The sequence below is a fragment of the Panicum hallii genome, chromosome 7, assembly GCF_002211085.1.
Source record: "Panicum hallii strain FIL2 chromosome 7, PHallii_v3.1, whole genome shotgun sequence".
NCBI classification, from domain to species: Eukaryota; Viridiplantae; Streptophyta; class Magnoliopsida; order Poales; family Poaceae; genus Panicum; species Panicum hallii.
This window is the reverse complement of record NC_038048.1, coordinates 37528166-37547774: the sequence shown is the minus strand read 5'-3', so window position 1 is coordinate 37547774 and position 19609 is coordinate 37528166. Positions and strand designations below refer to the sequence as shown.

The 19609-nt window shown below is 49.1% G+C and overlaps 5 protein-coding genes across 6 annotated transcripts; 3 read left to right on the top strand and 2 right to left on the bottom strand.

The window, feature by feature from the left end:
• The first annotated feature begins 719 nt into the window (after positions 1-719).
• Positions 720-4591, top strand: LOC112899712 (beta-glucosidase 12-like). Its single transcript, XM_025968283.1, has 12 exons — positions 720-942; positions 1235-1304; positions 1426-1484; positions 1558-1633; positions 1850-1927; positions 2018-2105; positions 2571-2826; positions 3080-3195; positions 3288-3505; positions 3612-3643; positions 3739-3841; positions 4045-4591. The coding sequence occupies exons 1-12, from the start codon at positions 781-783 to the stop codon at positions 4320-4322; spliced, it is 1536 nt and encodes a 511-aa protein (XP_025824068.1). The 5' UTR covers positions 720-780; the 3' UTR covers positions 4323-4591.
• A 1182-nt stretch (positions 4592-5773) lies between these two features.
• Positions 5774-6823, top strand: LOC112899717. Of its 2 annotated transcripts, none has more exons than XM_025968290.1 (3): positions 5774-6109; positions 6222-6298; positions 6393-6823. In XM_025968290.1, the coding sequence occupies exons 1-3, from the start codon at positions 6019-6021 to the stop codon at positions 6507-6509; spliced, it is 285 nt and encodes a 94-aa protein (XP_025824075.1). In that variant the 5' UTR covers positions 5774-6018; the 3' UTR covers positions 6510-6823. The 2 variants fall into 2 exon arrangements, with proteins under 2 accessions (XP_025824075.1, XP_025824074.1); XM_025968289.1 differs by having other exon boundaries at positions 6219-6298.
• Positions 6824-8069: 1246 nt separating this feature from the next.
• On the top strand, positions 8070-10301 carry LOC112899716 (60S ribosomal protein L6-like). Its single transcript, XM_025968288.1, has 4 exons — positions 8070-8351; positions 8432-8538; positions 9667-9845; positions 9935-10301. The coding sequence occupies exons 1-4, from the start codon at positions 8137-8139 to the stop codon at positions 10088-10090; spliced, it is 657 nt and encodes a 218-aa protein (XP_025824073.1). The 5' UTR covers positions 8070-8136; the 3' UTR covers positions 10091-10301.
• A 380-nt stretch (positions 10302-10681) lies between these two features.
• Positions 10682-13253, bottom strand: LOC112899711 (FT-interacting protein 1-like). The gene has a single exon (XM_025968282.1). The coding sequence runs from the start codon at positions 13245-13247 to the stop codon at positions 10761-10763; it is 2487 nt and encodes an 828-aa protein (XP_025824067.1). The 5' UTR covers positions 13248-13253; the 3' UTR covers positions 10682-10760.
• Positions 13254-16405: 3152 nt separating this feature from the next.
• Positions 16406-19109, bottom strand: LOC112901116 (protein POLYCHOME-like). The gene is made up of 4 exons (XM_025969955.1): positions 19057-19109; positions 18803-18966; positions 18279-18563; positions 16406-17175 (listed from the first exon to the last, which is right to left on the bottom strand). Exons 3-4 carry the CDS (start codon positions 18552-18554, stop codon positions 16750-16752), a joined length of 702 nt encoding a protein of 233 aa, XP_025825740.1. The 5' UTR covers positions 18555-18563; positions 18803-18966; positions 19057-19109; the 3' UTR covers positions 16406-16749.
• Positions 19110-19609: the final 500 nt, after the last annotated feature.

Sequence of the window (19609 nt, the reverse complement as noted above, 5' to 3'; positions counted from 1 at the left end):
TAAAAAAAACATTGCTTGTGTTAGCGCGGCTCGTGTCGAAGACCTAATCCGACCGGGCAGGGTGTGCAGAGGCTCTAGTCAACAACCCAATCCGACCGGGCAGAGTGAGTTGAGGCCTGGGTCGATCCGACCTGGGTAGCGGGGTTGAGTTATGGTGGTGGCACGGCGTGGTGGTTTTGAGTGGAGTCTAAGTTGAGTTGCGCAACCGTGTTGACGTCCCAATCCAACCGGTTGTTATTTAGTCGAGTTGAGAGAAGTTGTGCGGTCGTGCTAGCCGGTGGTGGTATCGTTGTTGGTTATTGTGGTGTCTAATTTAGACATTGTTTGTTCGTTTTAGTATAATCAGCAATTCGTAAAAGAAAAAGCTTGCTTGCCTATCGTCACCCAATTGACTTTCCAAGAGCGTGATTATTGTCCCGATCAGGGTTTCCGTTTAATAACTTATTTTAGCATAGTTTGGCGATGCGGACGTGTGAATATCCATATGCACGTGCACACACGTGGGCTTAATTAGAAATAATGAGCAAATCGCATATATATTCGCAGCTACTCTGAACCCTTGTCTGTCACCAAAGTGGCGTGTCGAACTTGATAATCTCTGATTAGCCGTGGCAGAAGCCATTCTAATTGGTCGCCATCAGACTAGCTTGATTGGAGACCCATGAACTATTTCATTATATATATAATGGAGGTGCCGGCGAGATAGAGCAAACCGGTCACATGCATTTGCACTAAGGCAGCTGTCTCTCAGCGAGACTGTACGTGGATGACACATGCCAAATGGCTGCGAGTGCCGCCGCCATGCCCGGCCTCCTCCTGCTCCCGTTTCTTCTTCTAGCTGCTGCTTCCGGCGCCGCCTACGACGCAGCCAGCACGCCGCCGATCAGCCGGAAAAGCTTCCCTGATGGCTTCGTCTTCGGGACGGCCTCGTCGGCCTATCAGGTAGAAGAAGTTCACTCCTACTCGCGCGCGTAAGAGCTTTCCGGCTTTCCCCTTTCCGCAGTTAAGAGAGCATGCATGCCAAAAAAAACCCTACAGGTACAGGAGATAAACTTCAGAAAGCGCTAGCCTACAGAATAGAAAGAGGCTAGCTAGTGGATAATATGCCCGTGCGAGGAACAAGAACAAATTAATTAATTATTCTACATCTTTTACAAAAGAAGTTGCAACTTCGTTTCTGTCTTGGCCTGATCTTCAGAGTTTACTAGACTGAATTCCCATTCCCATCATGCAGTATGAAGGTGGTGCCACGGAGGGGGGCAGAGGACCAAGCATCTGGGACACCTTCACGCACCAGCACCCAGGCACGCGTGCTTTTCTGCCTATCTGTTTCTCTATATATGAGAAGCTCATATATCAACCGTGCTTAAGCAATGAGCTAGCAATTTAGTTTCCTGACACGGTATTTCATTCGGTTGTTTGCAGAAAAAATCGCTGACAGAAGCAACGGGGATGTAGCAGTGGACTCCTACCATCTTTACAAGGTGCCATCCTCATCTTCATGAGCATGCATGCATATTTTTACAGTACCAAAATTAAACATGTGCAAATGCGCAGGAAGATGTGCGCCTCATGAAGGACATGGGGATGGATGCGTACAGGTTCTCCATTTCGTGGAGCAGAATTCTTCCAAGTACATGACCTTTTTATCATTTAATATTTTCCCTAATTATGTACTTCCTCAGTTTTTACATATATAAAGTTTACACCAAGCTAATTAGTTCATTTAATTTATTTAAACATCGCATATTTAAAAATAGAGGGAGTTTATTGTTCTCATAATATAAACTAGAAGTTCCAAGTTGATAGCATGTATTCTTATGAACATGTCCTATGGCACATATAACAGATGGCAGTCTGAGCGGTGGAATCAACAGAGAAGGTGTCAATTACTACAATAATCTCATTAATGAGCTCCTGTCCAAAGGTATGCGTGTCTTGATGATACTCCTTGATCAGCTCCATTCTTTACTTCACCTTATGAATTATTTGAGATATAATCCCTGTGCATATGCAGGAATGCAACCCTATGGGACCCTTTTTCACTGGGACTCACCTCAGGCATTAGAAGATAAATATGAAGGATTTCTTAGCCCCAATATTGTGTAAGTCAAAACTTTAGCTAACCATGAAAGCAACTCAGTAAATAAATAAGAAGACTGTTTAACTGCACTGAAGCTGTTTATTTTAACAAAGTTATTATATAGATATAATTGTACCAAGACCCGTACCATTTACCAAAAAAGATGATGTCAACATCTTCGCATGGTGTGACAGCAATTAAAAACCCTCGAATGCCAGTAGTTAATAGCTTGAAGAAATCATTGCCCATTTTTCTGGCGAATTTGTTGTGTACTACTTTAATAACTGATAACAAAGTCAACGCCATCCTGTATCACGAATCAACCTGCAAGCTTTGCATTTGAAAGCAACAAACTAATAACAACAAAAATAGCACATCATCATAAGAACAAAATTAATTTCCTCTAGGTTCAGTGTCACCACTGCAGTTATTGTTTCGCTTACCATACATACTGAGAATTACTGATGAGTAGCTGTAAATGTATCAGAAACGACTTCAAGGACTATGCTGACGTCTGCTTCAAGGAGTTTGGTGACCGAGTGAAGCGCTGGATCACCTTCAACGAGCCCTGGACCTTCTGCTCATCGGGCTACGCGGTCGGCTTTGCTGCCCCAGGCCGGTGCTCGCCATGGGACCTGGGCAGATGCAGTGTTGGGGACTCAGGAAGGGAACCTTACATCGTGGCCCATCACCAGCTACTTGCACATGCAGAAACAGTTCGGTTGTACAGAGAGAAATACCAGGTGATGCACCGATGACATTCTATTTATGCAGCAAATTTGGGTTGGGAGTCCCATATTTGTCACTTGGCGCTTAGTTGAAGTTTCGGTTCTAGAGTGCAGCTGCAAAGTGAAAATTTTGATGAACTGAACTAATAAATCCTAGAGTTAGTGATTTAGCCCTAAATGGACAGCGTAACGTTAGAAATGCTTGATACGCAGCTCTCCTGCGTATTCGAGAAAAAAAAACTTAGAAATGCTCCTCGAATTAATGCAGCGCATGCAAGAGGGAACGATTGGCATAACTCTAATCTCGCACTGGTTTCTTCCCGTCTCCCGCTCCAAAACCAACGCCGCTGCGGCGAGACGCGCCATAGACTTCATGTTTGGATGGTAGGTTCAATTCTGTGGCTCATGCAATCTCAGTCAAAGTCCAGAAGATATATATCCCTAGTGTAAATCTTATACCATCAATGTTCATCCAGGTTCATGGACCCTCTTATCAAAGGTGACTACCCGGCAAGCATGAGTGGATTGGTCGGAAATCGCCTGCCCAAGATCACCAAAGAACAATCCAAGTTGATCAAGGGTTCGTTCGACTTCATTGGACTCAACTACTACACTACAAACTATGCTGCCCACCTCCCTCCATCAAATGGTCTTAACAAGACCTATAGCACTGACTCTCGAGCCAACCTTACCGGTGAGTCATCGTGATTCTGAGAAAATAGGTGTTGATGTGTGCAGCGATTCAATCTCCTTCTGTTCTTCACTTACCATGTTAACACCCTCTAATTAATTATAAATAGGTGTACGGAACGGCGTCCCCATAGGCCCTCAGGTATAGTAACTCAAGATTCTGATAAAATACTAGTGGTAAATAATTTCGCCTCACCACCTTATGCGCAGCGACTCATTTCCGTGAATAACATGCAGGGCGGTTCATCTTGGCTCTACATCTACCCTCAAGGGTTCCGTGATCTGCTGCTGTATATCAAAAAATACTACGGCAACCCGACCATCTACATCACTGAAAATGGTACAGATCCCGGCACCATCCTATACACACCTTGCTACGGTTTAAAGACTCTGCAACCAAGTCATAAATTGCAGTGCAACTTTGAATAAGTTTTTCTCTCATGTCTACTTCAGAAAAGTAACAAAGCCCGATCTACTCCTAACCCAAAGAACAGGACTGAAACTACCTGATGAACATACACATTTCCATTTTCTGCATTCTAGGCGTCGATGAAGTCAACAACAAGAGCCTGACACTGAAGGAGGCTCTCAAGGATGACACTAGGATATACTACCACCGCGCGCACCTCCTCGCCATGCTGAGTGCTATAAGGAAGGGGGCAAACGTGAAAGGGTACTTCGCGTGGTCACTGCTGGACAACTTCGAGTGGGCGAACGGCTACACGGTCCGGTTCGGGATATACTTCGTCGACTTTAACGACGGGTACAAGCGGTACCCCAAGAAATCTGCCCACTGGTTCAAGGAGTTCCTCAAGAAATGAACATGAACGTGATCGATGCGCGGGGACAAATATAATGGACGGTGCCAGGCCGATTGATTTGTGTTATTTACGCTGAGAGAGTGTGCTGCAATAAAAGGGTCCGCATTCAGTTGCAACTGTATGCGTTGATCTGTGCAGATGGAGATGAGCAATATGCTTTCTTTCAAGGAAATAATAAAATCAAGACCGATGTACGTACAACTTTCGTCTGAAATAAATTCTATATTGCTACTACAATATTTATAAATGGCGTGGAGGAACACTATTAACTAGATGTGTAACTGGTGGATGTTGCAGAATTTCGAGTATTATGTTCCCTTGTGAATAAAGGGGGAATAAACACAATTCAGTCAAGAATGAGTTGCTTACTTTTGATTAACTAAACAAACGAATGAATCAAGATACAGTTGCTTGCTAAGTTGTTATGGATCTCTAATACATTTTCAGGATCAGCAGTGTCCCTGAGCCATGTTTTGGCAGGCTGTTGGAGTTGGTAGACTATTTTCCTCTCCAGTAGTACCACATAAGCAAAGGTATGACTTGTACTTTTTTCCCCCGGATCCTTTTCTGGGAAAGCTCCTTCTTTTCTTCAGGATCTTGTCCTGTACTCCTGTGTTCATGAGACATGCAGCCCAGCTTGGCCTTTGTTCTTCACTGTTCAAACTCGTAGCCCAGCTGGTGCCACACTACTGCCAGCGACACACTGAAATGCTCTACTACTGCGCTCTGCACATCCAGTTGTTCAAAAACTAGAAAGAAGAAAGTGCACTGTATTTCTGATGTTACGAAAAAAAAAAGAGATTGACAATGCAAGATCGCTTTCTACTTAGTATTAGGCGACACCTTTTCTTAAGATGCTGTTTTGGCAACATATTTTTATTATTCCAAAAAAGAATTTGACCGCATTCTGTCTGCTGGTGATCAGAAAGAAAGTTGCCAATTGCCACCTGACGAAGGTGTGGTTGGATGCCCAAGTCTGAAAGTATCTCCGACCAGGTTGTTCATTGCTTTTCACTTTTGGGCGAGGGTGAAAATGCTGAAGATATTTCGAAGTTCAAAATCCTTGCGTCTCTCTAGTCTCTCTACTGTCTACTACTCTACCATGCCAACGTAAAAGGCGGAAAAGAATCCAAGCAGTGGCAACGCTGTAAAATCGTCCAACGACTCTGACCGCCTGCCCAACAGCTCACAGCCTTCACCAGCTGTCGGTGACGTCAGCATCTCAGCGAGGCGAGGGAACGGCCGCCCGCCCGCTCGCCGCCAAGGCGAGAAATCCCCGGGCGAATACGCATGCACCGTGCCGCTCTCTCTCTCTCTCTCTCTCTCTGCACTCGGGGCCCGCCAGGCCACGTCCGCCTCGGAGACCGGGCCCACACACGGCGCCGGCCGCGACGGCGCGGCGGGGGAGCCCGGCCGTGCGTGATCGGAGAGCCAGATGCTCGCCAGGTGTCCCCCCGTCACGTGACCGTGGCACGGATGGGGAGCAAAGGACCTGCCGCCGCGGGCGACGCGATGCGCCTCCGGGTTTTCGTGGAGCAGAGCCCCCCACCAGACGGGCGAAACCAACTCTGCGGCGCAGGACACACAGGGCAGAGGGTTTTTGGAGCAGGGAAGCCTCCATTTTTTTTCCTCCTCCTCTTCGCTTTCCTTTCGCGTGCTGGCGGCCCGCTACGTCCGCGGGGCCTGGTCTGGCCGGATGGCTCGCGCGGCCGTCGTCGCCGTGATCGCCGTCGCCGTCCTCCTGGCCTGCTTGCCGCCCGCCGCCTCCTCGTCGTCTTACCGGGCAGGTACGTGACGCCCGCGCATCGCGTCGCAAACCCCGTTTCTTGGTTCTTCCGCCGCCCCGAAACCCTGAGTCCCTGACGCTTTCCCCCCGCTCCCTCGCCGGCGGTGCAGCAGCGGCATTGCGACGGCTCGAGACGGCGGCGCCCATGGACAACGCGCAGGGCATGCGGGAGAAGGCGGACGTGGCCAAGGTAAACAACGCGCCGCGCTGCGGCCTAGGGTCAAGAGAAGGCGGCTCTTTTCTGATGGTTTCTTTCTCGGCCGGGGGCTCTCTCCGGCGCGCAGGTAGCGGCGGAGGACGTGAGCACGACGGGGTTCGGCGCGGAGTCCGAGAGGGAGGTGCCGACGGGACCGGACCCCATCCACCACCACGGCCGGGGGCCAAGGAGGCAGTCGCCGTGATCGTGCGCGCGCGCGCCATGGCGGCGGCGGAGGAGGATTGGGAGTTGTGATCTTGATCAGTCATCAGGCGTGAGCGGGATTCCACGATGATTGTGCTCTTTCTTTGTTGTTGGATTGAATCTGTGATGACCTTTTTGGTTCCAATTCCATTGTTGTAGTAGGGGACACAGCACCAGAGATTACCTTTCATCAAAACTTTGTTTCTGCATACCAAATTAGGGAAAGGGAATAGAATTCATAATAAGTGTGTACACCATGTATGAGTTATTCTTTCCCTTATAATCTTGTCAGTTTGTTTTGTTGCTAGTTCATTCTCTGACATTCTGTTTGGATCTCTGGTTGTTTTGATCTATAAATTAATAGCTTGTTTGAAACATATTTGGCGTTCAAACCTGATTGTTCCGAGTTCAGAGATTGGGATAGGAATCAAGAACTTCCGTGACTTTCCCATTCCAGGAAGAAAGCAACTTTGTTCAGTTCTGTGGGCAGGGAAAGAGTGCATGCCCGCTTGTCTGGGATGCATGTGTAGGGCCTCTGTCTGTGCAGCTTGGCTCCAAGCTAAAAGGAGTTCATTTTTCGTTTTCTTTGGATTGATCTAACCTGATTTCCTAGCATTTTTGCAATTGCAGCATCAACAGTTGTTCTTTGCCCCAGAAACAGATTAATATGTTATTACAATCTTGTTCGACTATTTTTCGGAATTCTATTAAATATAAGTCTCATGTACTCAGAAGTGTAAAGGTTGCATTTGACGCTATCAAATTGAATCCAGTCAATGAGGGTGTCAGATGGTCATTTATATGCTTTCTCTATAAACAGAGATTTATCTATGATGTTTTTAAAGCTGACAGAATTCCAGTAGCCAGCAGCAATGGGCGGCTATGGATGATTGGATGTTGGCTTGTGTGCTCAAGAATCAAGTAAAAAAAATTAACATGATAGCTTGAACTAGCATACTTGCTTCTGTTCCATGATTGATCACTGGCATTGCTTGAAATTTGGCAGGGCTGATTTTGCTTATGGCTTGGGCAGGATTTGAATAGCACTTGTTCTGTCACTTCTGATGAAACTTTGGCAGAATGTGTTACACAAACTGTTGGAAGTTGATCTTGCTTTTTTGAAGCAACCGGCACGAGATCCATGGATGCTTGCTGAGTGCTGACTGTACAGTTTACCATGGCACCGGCAAGAGCATGTAGCAAAAGATTCATGACAAGTTAAAAATGGATTAAATATAGAGACTTCGTGATGTGTCTTGCAGATCATATTATACCAAATTCTTGGTCGATAAATAAATATAAATGAAGTTTCTTGAAATGATAAAAATGAAGTAGATTTTTTAAAATTTTCAAAAAAAAGAAAGTAGATTTATCAGAAAAGAAAAGGAGCACCAGGCTCTGAGTGTGAGCGGTGAGCCGCAAGCCCACAACCAAACAGAAAAAATGGGCCGATAGGCCCAAATTTCCGGCCCATCTTACTCCACTCGAAGACTAGGGTTTACCACCTCACAATTCCCACGCCGCCGCGAGATATAAAAGCGGAGCCCTAACCCCCACTCCCGCTTCTCTTCCACCTCCGCCTCCACTACCTGCCGCCGCCGCCCGCCGCCGCCCCGCGAGCCGATCCAATGGCGCCGTCGTCTAAGCTGTCGCTGGGCATCAAGAAGGCCTCGCGGTCCCACTCCTACCACCGCCGCGGGCTGTGGGCGATCAAAGCCAAGCACGGTGGCACCTTCCCCAAGGCCGAGAAGCCCGCCGCTGCCGCCGAGCCCAAGTTCTATCCCGCTGATGACGTGAAACCGCGCAAACCCAGCACCCGCAAGCCGAAACCCACCAAGCTCAGGTTCCCCGCAGTACCATGATTTCTTCGTTTCGAATTTCTTGCTGTGAGCTGCGAGTCCTGACGGTTTCTTATGCGTGCAGGTCGTCCATCACTCCGGGCACCGTGCTGATCCTGCTCGCTGGGAGGTTCATGGGGAAGAGGGTTGTTTTCCTCAAGCAGCTAAAATCTGGCATGCTCCTTGTTACTGGTGAGCCTGCTTTGCAATCTGACACAGTTTAGTTCGAATTCTGTTTGATTGCTTCGTGATATTTGGTATCCTAAGCTCAAGTCTAGTGTTTGCTGAATATGTGGAGAATTAATGGGAATGTTACAAATGCATTATTTGTAGGGAATGGCTATATTGAAAGTTTCGTGTAAGCATTTACTGGTCTTATTCTGTTGTGGAATGTTCTGGTTTGAGCGTTGGTTAACATGCTTTATCTTACTATTGCCTTGCTGTTTGCTGACTGCTGTCAACTGCACTTGTATGATTGAGGAAACCACATGTACTTGCTGAAATTGAGGGTGTTGTCATATTTCAGTTCCATACTTACATTCGTCTTTGGGTGTGAAATTTGAAGTTATTGCAGTAATATTGGTTGGTTCTATGGACTTATGTTATTTGGAAATGGAAGGTCTCAGTTGAGCCTATAGCAAATTAGTTGCATTGTTGTATTTGACCATGGGAAATGGTGTGCCAGTGTAGAATTTATCTCAATTTCTGCTTCAGCCCTGTTACATGATCTTTTTAAGTGAGAAATTACAGGTTGTGAGTCTCTAGATGTATTGCAACATCTTTTTTCTTTTAGTTTTCTCGATATTTTGATTGTGTGCCATATTTTCAAAACAAATACTGAATGGATGGTCCTAGTGCATTTAATGTTTTGCTCTTTTATCAAGAATATGTACAATTGGTTTACTTCAAAAGAAATACTATGCTGTATCAGACCTTGTGCTGACTTTGACACTGGCAATTATGGTTTGTGCATTTGCAAACTCAAAACCTGTTTGACATGAATAAACTTGAATGATAACGCATGGTGTTAAAACATGATTTCTGTTTGTAAGATTCAGGAGCACTTGATGTGTATCATTTGCTCATGCACATTTTGCATCTCTATATGATGTGTATCAGCTGCTTTATTAGTATCAGTTGTACTTGTACATGATGGAGTAGAGTATATGCTTGCATGCTAGTACCAGCTGCCATGGTATCATCAAATCCGAGTGGGTTGTGAGCTACTATTAGTTCTTTGTTTGCCAAGCTATGTTGCATGCTCTTATCATAGTGTTGTATATTTCTTGTGTATTAATACTAGTATTCCATCTCTTTCAGGACCTTTCAAGATCAACGGAGTCCCAATCCGCCGTGTGAACCAGACCTACGTCATTGCAACCTCCACAAAGGTTGATGTCTCTGGTGTTAACGTGGATAAGTTTGATGACAGCTACTTTGCCAGGGAAAAGAAAACGAAGGCAAAGAAGACCGAGGGTGAACTTTTCGAGACAGAGAAGGTCGTCTATAAACAATTTCAAGCTTGATTTCCTTTTTTTATGCAACCCTGCATTGCATTACTTACAAGGGATCTGTCTGTATCTTTCAGGCCACTGAGGACCTGCCGCAGTTCAAGAAGGATGACCAGAAGGCTCTGGATGCTGCGCTGATCAAAGCTATTGAGGCTGTGCCGGATCTGAAAACCTACCTTGGTGCACGGTTCTCTCTCAGGGATGGTGACAAGCCTCATGAGATGGTTTTCTAGATTAGTTGGTGCTAGGTGTGAAGCTCCATAGTCACTTTGCCTGGTCTACCTGAGTGCGCTCTCGAATTTTGTATCTGACTGGCGAACCTTTGGTTTCCGTTTGAATTACTGTCAAATCTTTAATGAAGTCATTGCTCCTTAATTTAGCATTGCTTTGCACAATACTACTATAATATATGTAAGCTATCCACAACTGAGTCCTGTCCTGAAATTTGTGCATTCTTCCATGGCTTTGATTTCACCTTGCATGCTCTGGGGTCTGGAGTATGATCAGATTTGTGCATTTGGTGTTTCCTTTGTCAGTTAAGGTTGTTATGCTTTCACCTCAGGTCACTCCAATACTCCGGATGATCTTGTCTCACCATTTAAATTGTCATATCAAATTGTGAATGCATTTTTCTTGATTTGACTGTTTTGGTGGTTGAATGTGCTGTTTAGATGAGGAATTCTGAGTTGGGTGTTGTGGAATTATTGAGATAATTGCTACAGGCATTATGATGAATCCGTGTATCATGCGCATACTGCATCTGAGCATGAACCGTTGTCAAACTCCATTGTAGCCTGCACAGCAAAAATCTACTACTGTTGGACACCAATACATTCGCCATGAAAACTGCGGGCCAGCTTGCAATCAAACTGCAGGAGCAGAGGATACGAAGTGAGGTGCCGGCTACAGCATAGTGTCAGCCCGGGACGGCAGCCTCTTGAAGAAGTTGCCGGCAGCCGACGGCATGCGGCTCCGGAACCGCGGGTGGCGGAGCACGTACAGCCCGACGACGAGCGCCACGACCCGGATGGGTGTGACGTAGAGCACGACGGCGGCGACGAGGCAGAAGGCCGTGAACAGCGCCGTGGCCCTCGGGTCCCTCCACGCGAGCAGCGACCGCACCCGCTCTCCCTGCGTCGCCACGTCCCCGACCACCGTCTGGATCCGCCCGGCGACGCTCCGCAGCCGGTCGTACCGCAGGCGCACCACGGCGTTGGGCCTCGACGTCGGGAACGTGTCCAGCTCCTCGTCGAGCTCGTCGGGGTGGACCGCCTCGGCGCACGAGAGCCTCGCGTCCATGTGCGGCGGGCGGCGCGGCCGCCGCCGGTAGTTCCAGAGCCCAGCCGCGGACATGTACAGAAACATGGTCGGCAGGATGAGGTCCGGGAAGCACGTGAGGGTCACGAACAGGACGTGCACGAGGATCGTCGCCGCCGGGTTCTTCCAGCGGCACACGTCGGCGAGCCACCGCGCCGTGCTGGCCGCGCCGGAGAGCAGTGCCGTGACGCGGAAGAAGTTGGCCTTGCTCTGCCGGATGCTCCACGCGTGCGAGTCCGCGTCCAGCATGTACTCCACCACCTCCCGGCGCAGCGGCGGCTCGGCCCGGCTCAGCCTCGACGCCACGATGCCCATCGCCTGCCGCCGCAGATTGTCCAGCTGCAGGACGGTGAACGGGTGGACGTAGTGCATCTTGGGGAGGAAGGGCTGGCCGTAGAGGTACACGACGCTGCCGAGGGAGAGGCAGGTGAGGCGCACGGCGAGGCGGAGCTCGCCGTTCTTGCGCAGGCCGGACGGGTGCAGCACGACGAGCGGGTGCGCGGTGGTGTACACCCTGTCCATCTCCAGCGTCGAGAGCCGGATCCTGACCTTGCCGATCCTCTGGTCCCTGACGGCGGCGCCGCTGCCGGCGGCGGCGTTGCCGAGTTGGCAGTTGTCGAACACGGCGAGCGTGAGCACCGTGCACGGGTCGTAGACCTCCCACGTGTACTGCTCGTTCCACCGGGGGCTGCACGAGTCCACGACGGTGCGCGTGCGCACCCACTTCTGCCCGTACTTGGCGACGCAGTACGCGTCCGTCATGCCCCGGCCGTCGAGCGTCTTCATCGGGGTGAGCCCCTGCGCGCCGAGGACGCCAACCTCCAGCACGGCGATCGGCGGGCGCCACAGCTGCCGGGCGGTAGGGCGCGTGTCGCTGGCGTACATGGTCGGCTCCTCCATGACGTGGTACGCGCCCTCGAGGCACGCACGGAGTTGCACACGGCCGGCGAAGACGGCTTCCGGCGGCCGCGCCGGGCGCCCGAATGGCTCCAGGCTGAACCACTGCGCCTGGACCTGGCGGCGATCCAGCCGCTTCTCGAAGAGCGTGAGCGGCAGCACGGCGCGCCCAATGATCTCGTCCTTCCCGGGGTGCGCGCGGGCCTCGATGATGAGCACCGCCGGCTCGTCGAACGGCTCTGCCACGGCGAACACGAGCTCCTCGTTCCACGCCAGGCTCGTCGGACTCCTCGTGGCGCAAGGCCTAGTCCTGAGCACCATGCCGCCGACTTGCACCTTGGCGAAGACGTCGGCGTGCCGGCCTTTGTCCGCAATGCCGCCGGTGCCGGGCGGCACGACGTCCTGAGCCTCGAGCACGCTTATCCGGAGGTACCACAGCTTCGGCGTCACGTACACCTTGGACCGCATGCTCTGCACGGCCGCCGCGCCGTCACCACCGCCGCCACCGCCGTGGACCGACGCGGCGTCGGCGTGCCACGCGTCCGCGAACGCCTCGTCCGCCTGCGTGCCGACCCAGACGGCGAGCATGACCTCGCCGTTCGCCGCCATCTTGCCGCCAGTCCCCTCGAGGCGGTACCACTGCGGCGCGAGCGGGCTGTCCGGTGGCACGCGCACGGGCGCCTCGGCGATATCGAACGCGACCCTGCCGACGCAGTCGTCGCGCGCCAGGGCGTCCTTGTCCCTGACCAACACCTCGAGCGCCGTGGCCTGGACGCGGTCCCTCGAGAAGGCGAACACCTGGTTCCACTCGGGGCTGGACTTCCCCTCGAGGTGCCGCGTCGCGCCGTGGTAGTTGCCGACGCGCGCCTCGACGTAGGGACTGCACCCGCCGGTGACGGCGCTCTCCGGGAGCCCGCGCGCCTTGACGACGCGCACGTACAGATACTGCATCGTCTCCACGAGGTCGTAGGCGCTCGCCAGCCCCTCCCCGGAGCCAAGGCCGCCCAGCCACCCGGCACCGGCGCCGTGTGGGCGCGCGCTTCTGCTGGCACCGGCCGGCCACTGCTCCCTGGCCTGTGGCACAGGCGCCGCCGCGTCCTTGGCGGCCTTGTGATCCTCCACTCTCACTGGTGGCGCCTGCGCACGGAACACATACGGGTACGCCATGACCGGCATGACCGGCGAGGCCGGCGAGGGATGGCCGCGCCGGGCGTTCGCTCCCGACGTGTCCGCCTGTCGGTTAGGTGGTCGGCTTCCCCGTCGCCGGCAAGGGAAGGCATGCAAGGTGGCACGAGGCGAGCAAGGGACTGTACGAACACTTCCTTGCAGAAGCTTGAAGCAATTGTGGATACGGGCTGTGATGTAAAAAGATCACTAAAGCTGAGGTCATGTGATTCGAGTCGACGTGCATCACGACGAGTTGGTGGGGATGCATCTGCCTGGATTTGAATAGGACTGAGGACGAGTGTTGGTGAAGACTCCCGAGATCATTCTCAGGAAACTGCCTGTATATGCAGCTACTTTCTTTTGGATCCTGTATTCCTTCCTTGTCAGGTAACTAGTTTCAGGGGATGAAAGACCCGTGGCAATTTTGAAGCAATACATCTCTGACGGTCATTGTTTTCTCCAAGATTGAATTCTGAAGTGTGCAGAGTTAGCTCGAAATAAAATGGTCGCTGCCTTGTAAGCAGATCATAAATCTTGACTTCAAAATGGCGGTTGCTTTTAACATCGTATAGAAGAAGAAAAAACGAAATCAAATCACTTTTTTTTGATCCAGGAAATGTTTCTCTGCTGGGTTATTACATATTCAGTTTACATGATGGAACCAAGAGGGGGCAAAGGGCAAAGTGCGTACTTGTGCTGAAAGCAAAAGCAATTCGGAGGCTTTTGGGTTGGGGGCCTCGTTTGCTTTAACCAAAGAAGCCCCTTTATTTTATCCTATTTTATTTGTCACGCTGGAGCTTTATTGTCCTCGTTGCAATTGAAGTATTTTGACCATCGGCAATGGAATAGTGCCGTGGGCTCAGGGCATTTACCTTTTGCTCACTCTTGTTGCCGTGCTGGGCAAACCCCAGCTCAGTTTAGGGTCTACTGCCTCCTTCAGAACTGAATGTTCAAGAAAAAGTAATGCGATATCGAGTCCTTTTGAACTTTGCTGGTCCCTTGGTTTCTTTCTCGATATTTCATCCATTGCCTTCTTCTTTTGTTCTCATTTTGCTCATTGCCCTGAGTTTAGCACGCTTGCTTTACCAAAGGTTGCATGGTTCCACTAGTTAAAAAAAAAATCTCTGCGTTTCATTTTCCCGGCTAAATCATGATGCCTTGGACACTATTATGAACAACGACCATCCAGCTAGGGTCTACTCTGAATCAGAACGACATCCACTTCTAACTCCAGCATTTTCGAAGTTTAGCGCCAAGTCACTCGAAACAAGGGCCTGCTTTTTTTTTCGTAATTTGAAGCTGTTTTTGCGATGAACTCGTGAGGAAAAAAAAAATGGGTTGTGGTTGAAATTGGAAAACTTTGTTGTTCCGCAAGCAAATGGCACTCGGTGCCCCGGAAGATGGATGCAGGCAGGAACGCCGCCAATGTTTTCCTCGTAAGCAAATGCACAGCACAGCTGCACAGGTATACATGACTAGATCAGAGCTCGGAGGGCCTTTGAGCTTTTGTGCCACAAGACTGAAGACACCCATGACCCGCGATCCGTGTGCATCAGCTTGTGTTTGTGCAAGTATAGGCCGCGATTTGTTATCGGTGGGGCGACTGGGCCTTTTGCTTCAGGGGAAAACGAACCCGTTAGGAGCCCCTCAAGCCCACCTCCGTTTCCGCAACCGTCCACTCAAAAATGTCGAGCACGGGCAGCCCACGTTCCGGTTGCGAGCAGGGATGCAAGTGGTATGCAATGTATTTTACAGGTCAACTAAGTATTGGTACGCTATTTTAGTTCATTTCTTCTTTCAAATTAATTATGCATAATATTATTCTAATTTATTTATCAAATTTTTGATTCGAAATAATGATCTAAAATAAATATAACTTGCATTCCTAGTTGCGAGACTCCGAGGAAGAACGCATCCTCCTGCACCCCAGAGGACCACATGGGTTTTGTCAAGGCCACCTCTTGCATTTCCGCTTCCAGGGACAGAAAAGAAACAATCCAGAGGTTTTGTGATAGTTTCAGACAAACATCAGTTTTACTGTGATATCAGTCTAGAAATTACGAATTGCGCTTCTAATCATTCAGCCTGGATTCTGTGCAATTTGGCTGTACCCCTAATGCTAGTACTCACTTTTCTCTTTGAACGAACCGGCATGAGATTATTGCCCTGGAAGGGGTCTGGATCGGAACAAGACTTGCAGAAGAAGCGTGGCTTTAAGAGAACGTGTTCCTTTTGTGATGAAGCGTAGATCTATAGCGCAAGATGTTAAACCATGTGTTCCATTTCTTCAAGACACAGGACAGGAGTGCTGATGATGTGTGTAGACCGTAGAACATTGTATTCTGGATTAAAACTGGAACTGCTGCTAGGCAACAGATGATTCTTGTTCTTTAATATCGTAGAAAAGTGTTTTCAGAATTGGAACTGCTTCTTCAGAACTGACTAGTGTGAATTGTGAAATTTGTTGGTCCGGTTTCTTGAGGTGAGATGTTTATGTTAGTTTTGTTAACCTGTGTTTTTTTAACACTGATAAGTTTATAAGCTAAGTGCTAAATGGTGACCAGCTACGGTGTTATGAATCAGGTGGGGAAAGATCCTTTATTAACTCAGAGTTTATGAAGTTTATGACCAAGTCATATGAACAATATTTTTTTACCTTAGCCGTTATGCAGTTTTTTGTGATTAAAATCTATTTTACAACAACTACTTTACAAAATAAAGAGGTTGCACTTTAAGCTTCGAATTACACGGATGCAACAGGAAGGCTGCACAAGAACACACGGCTACATCAAAGTGACCAAGGCTGCTATGTTTCTCATCCCGTGCCCAACAGCCACAGCCAAGCAGAATTGCTCAGTATTCTTCAGTCCTCGCTTGGGCACTTGTGCCATTGAGCTTACGAGGGCTACCAGCCTACCATCCACTGCAGGAAAACAAGAAAAGAAAATGAGACACCTAACACGAAAAATGGAAAGAATCAGATTAATGTCAAAGGGGTAAAAACATAAGAACAGGATCTTAACTGAGAACCAGAGTTTGTAGAATTGTTATGGGTCTTAGGCCTGAAGAACATGGATATAGAAGTTATAGAAAGGATTTGACACTGCTATATTTCTCAGAGTACCTACACAACATAAACTCCATACAAGCAGCCACAACAGAAAGCATTCAGACACTAGGGGCTATGGTAATATTGCAGAACAGAAGAAAACTCAAGATTCATCTGTTCAACCACCCACTGGGATACACAGAAAAGTAAGCATAATTATACAACAGTAGCATGGACCTCATGGCACCTCACACTAGCAGCTGCAAACCCTAGAACCTCAAACAAAGAGCCAATAGCCACATTTTCTTTGGTCCTCGAGGAGAGAACCAGGAAGGCTCCTTGGCATCATGCCATGGCATGTGTTGCAGGTTAAGCTAGCAGCTATGGAAGCAGCAGACAAGGGGAAGGAGAAGCATGAGGTGGACTTTCTCCTCTCCCCCACCATGAATTACAGCAGCCAATTCATCGCATGGACATCAGATTGCGCCTCTGGGTGGCCCTCCTAGAGGCCTGAGCAGCCTTTGGTGTTCGCTTCAGGTTTCTCCTCACCAACTTCTCTATCTTCTCTATTGAGCTGGACAGTTTCTTCTCAACAATACCAGCAACGGCAGGATCCATTGGTTTGGATGGAGTCTCCAATGAGCTTTCCACTGGTGAGGAACACACCCTAACATTGTCACCAGCCAAGGCAGTTGCAGGGCATGCTACAGTTTCTCTTTCAGTTGAGCCAGAACCAGAGGCAACTGCCAGGGAAGCATCAGCGCTGTGAGGTGTGTTCTGCTCTGCTTGTGCTGGAGTAGTAGTCAGGTTTACAGATTGCGGAGACTGCTCAGGCCTTTGACTTTGCTGCTGAGCAGCAGCAATCCTTAAACGGCTTCTCTGAATAGCCTGCAAGCAAGGCATAGTCAGAATAGGATAGCAGACAGGCAGCTATCAAAGGGCAAAGACATATGCTGAATGCATAGTTCAGCATCTTGTAATGAACTAATGATGTAGGGATAAACTTTAGCATGCTTTAAAAATAAACCGGACTATTGAGAAATAGTAACAGCAGCTAAGTGAATAATTGAACTTTCTTGTTGACACAGATAAAATCTATGCAAAAAAGGTAAGTGTAGCAGAGGAATCTCTAAGCACAGATGGCATATTTACAAAAATACAGATCCACCCGTAAACATAATAGTATACCCGCACTGATTTTACACAACATGGTGGACATGAGCACAAACATTAAAAGATTACCTATCCACCCAGCAAATAGACATTCAGAATATAGTTGAAGTAAGTCCAGCTTATTATGTGGGCAATATTTCAGAAGCATTTTAACTTTGGCTATATAAATTGTACATTGCACGGTCATAAGATAGGAGGCAGAAGATTGTCAAGTATAGCTTGTACTTCATTTTGAACAGTGCCAATTTAGTCAGCTTATTGAGTCAAATTTTCTCACTAGATTCATAAAACTATTCAAAAAAAATAGAGGACACCAAAGTAGGAAATTGTACTGCAGAATTATCATTTCTCTTTCAATAATTGCTACTGCCAGTACTATATGGTTTTATTAAAAACATAAAAAAACACAAAGTAATGTTTTCAAAAGGAACAATAACAGCATCCAGGACCAGAAGGTCCCTAAATCAGACTGTGTCAAGCATAATAACTCTGAATTATGAACCACTAGCATCCTTTTTACTCTATATATCTGGCACTAAACATCGGTCGTGGCTCTGGAACTCTGGATATGTAGAAGTTAACAGGGGGCTAATATGATAAAATTCAAAAGTAAAAAACTCCTGAGTACAACTAGCTAGTAAAAGCACAGCACTACAGTCTACTAAGGCCAATAGATAACTGTGTGCTGAAATCCCGCAAGCTCACTTTGGTGATAATTGTACTTTGACTAGAATCAGCAGGCAACAGGTCAACTAGAATTGCAAATCTTCGAACAGTTCAATTTCTCACATCACAGCACATGGAATTCTGTCCATTACCTTTGCAATTGCCGTGATGTCGCGGAGCGGCGTCCTGGGATACCATTCAGGAAGCGGGCTCCTCCTCTGCTTCGGCGTGGCCCTCAAGGCCCAAACCGGGAGCAGGTTCTCCTTGTTCCTCGAAGGCGAAATGTACCGCCGCGCCAGCGGCTTACGGATGCCCCTCGCCGCCAGTGCTCCCGGCGAGCCCACCCTCCTGATGAAGAACCCTCCGCCCCCAACACCGCTGGAGAGGTCGGCGAGGGCCGCCCTCCTGCCATCCCTGGACTCAGGCATCTCGGGGCCCTGCAAGACGCACACAGCGGGGGGAGAGACATATTGGAGAGTTCAGAAGCCAGTAAACGCATCAATAGAGTGGAGAAGGGGAGCAACGGCGAGTGGTGGCTGCTGGGATGGGGAAATGGGCGGAGGCGGAGGCGCGGCGGTGCGGCGGCGGGTGGTGGACCGAAGCCGGCGATGGCGATGAGGTCGGGAGGCTGCGGGATGGGAGTAAGAGACGGGCGCTTGTGACGGCGCCGACTGACCTGACGGCGGCCCGTGGGCGACCGAAGCCGGCCCCCGCGCCCCTCCCTCCCTCCGGCGACCACGGCAGCAGCCCCAAAATGTGCTGGTAGCAACCAAAAATTTCTCGCGCTCCTCACTTGCCTGGCCCAAATCCCTGCTCCCGCTCCGGCCGCTGATCCTAGAGCTTCACCATTGCAAGAAAAATAACCCTTAATCGCATCAGAACACCACGAAATGGGTGGGAAAGGGGGGCGGAAATCCCGAAATTTCTCACAGTTTGCTCGGTCTGAAATCCAATCTGGGCGCCTGGTGGAAGAATGGTTCAGCCCGCGGTGGCGGCGGCTCTAGTTCAAAAAGGGAAGAAATCCGAATCGAAAATGCGAGATGGGCGGGACGCTGAAATTTTTGAGCCCGAGCTCGAAATTTTCGAGGCACTCGCGGGCTTAGGCGCCCTGAGTGTTTTCGATTTGAAATTTTGAAACGCTGGCATTTTGGGCCGGCACTGGCTGCACATGCACCACGTGCACCTGGGCCCCGCCCACCCTCTCTCTCTCTGAGACGAACTCCGTGGCTCTGTGCCAAATCGAAATCGAATTTTCTTTTTTTCAAAAGCTAAATCAGATTACAGCGCCTCCCAACATTGGCGTAAGTTTTGTTGGAGCATGAGCTTCGCATGCTAGCACCACTTTAGGAGCAAAAATTTTAGTGGTACACCCTTTGCTTCAAAATATAGATTGTCTTAGTTTTATGCTAAGCCAAACTTTACAATACTACATAAATATATTATCAAGATATATATCACGATTAATTTAATGAAACTGGTGTTG

Coding starts and splice junctions, on each gene's coding strand:
- LOC112899712 (XM_025968283.1), top strand. CDS start 781: ATGGCTGCGAGTGCCGCCGCCATGCCCGGCCTCCTCCTGCTCCCGTTT. Junction 943..1,234: donor CGGCCTCGTCGGCCTATCAG/GTAGAAGAAGTT, acceptor CCCATCATGCAG/TATGAAGGTGGTGCCACGGA. Junction 1,634..1,849: donor GTGGAGCAGAATTCTTCCAA/GTACATGACCTT, acceptor CACATATAACAG/ATGGCAGTCTGAGCGGTGGA.
- LOC112899717 (XM_025968289.1), top strand. CDS start 6,019: ATGGCTCGCGCGGCCGTCGTCGCCGTGATCGCCGTCGCCGTCCTCCTG. Junction 6,110..6,218: donor CTCGTCGTCTTACCGGGCAG/GTACGTGACGCC, acceptor CCGGCGGTGCAG/CAGCGGCATTGCGACGGCTC. Junction 6,299..6,392: donor AGAAGGCGGACGTGGCCAAG/GTAAACAACGCG, acceptor TCCGGCGCGCAG/GTAGCGGCGGAGGACGTGAG.
- LOC112899716 (XM_025968288.1), top strand. CDS start 8,137: ATGGCGCCGTCGTCTAAGCTGTCGCTGGGCATCAAGAAGGCCTCGCGG. Junction 8,352..8,431: donor CCGAAACCCACCAAGCTCAG/GTTCCCCGCAGT, acceptor TTATGCGTGCAG/GTCGTCCATCACTCCGGGCA. Junction 9,846..9,934: donor AACTTTTCGAGACAGAGAAG/GTCGTCTATAAA, acceptor TGTATCTTTCAG/GCCACTGAGGACCTGCCGCA.
- LOC112899711 (XM_025968282.1), bottom strand. CDS start 13,247: ATGCCGGTCATGGCGTACCCGTATGTGTTCCGTGCGCAGGCGCCACCA.
- LOC112901116 (XM_025969955.1), bottom strand. CDS start 18,554: ATGCCTGAGTCCAGGGATGGCAGGAGGGCGGCCCTCGCCGACCTCTCC. Junction 17,176..18,278: donor ACATCACGGCAATTGCAAAG/GTAATGGACAGA, acceptor CCTTGCTTGCAG/GCTATTCAGAGAAGCCGTTT.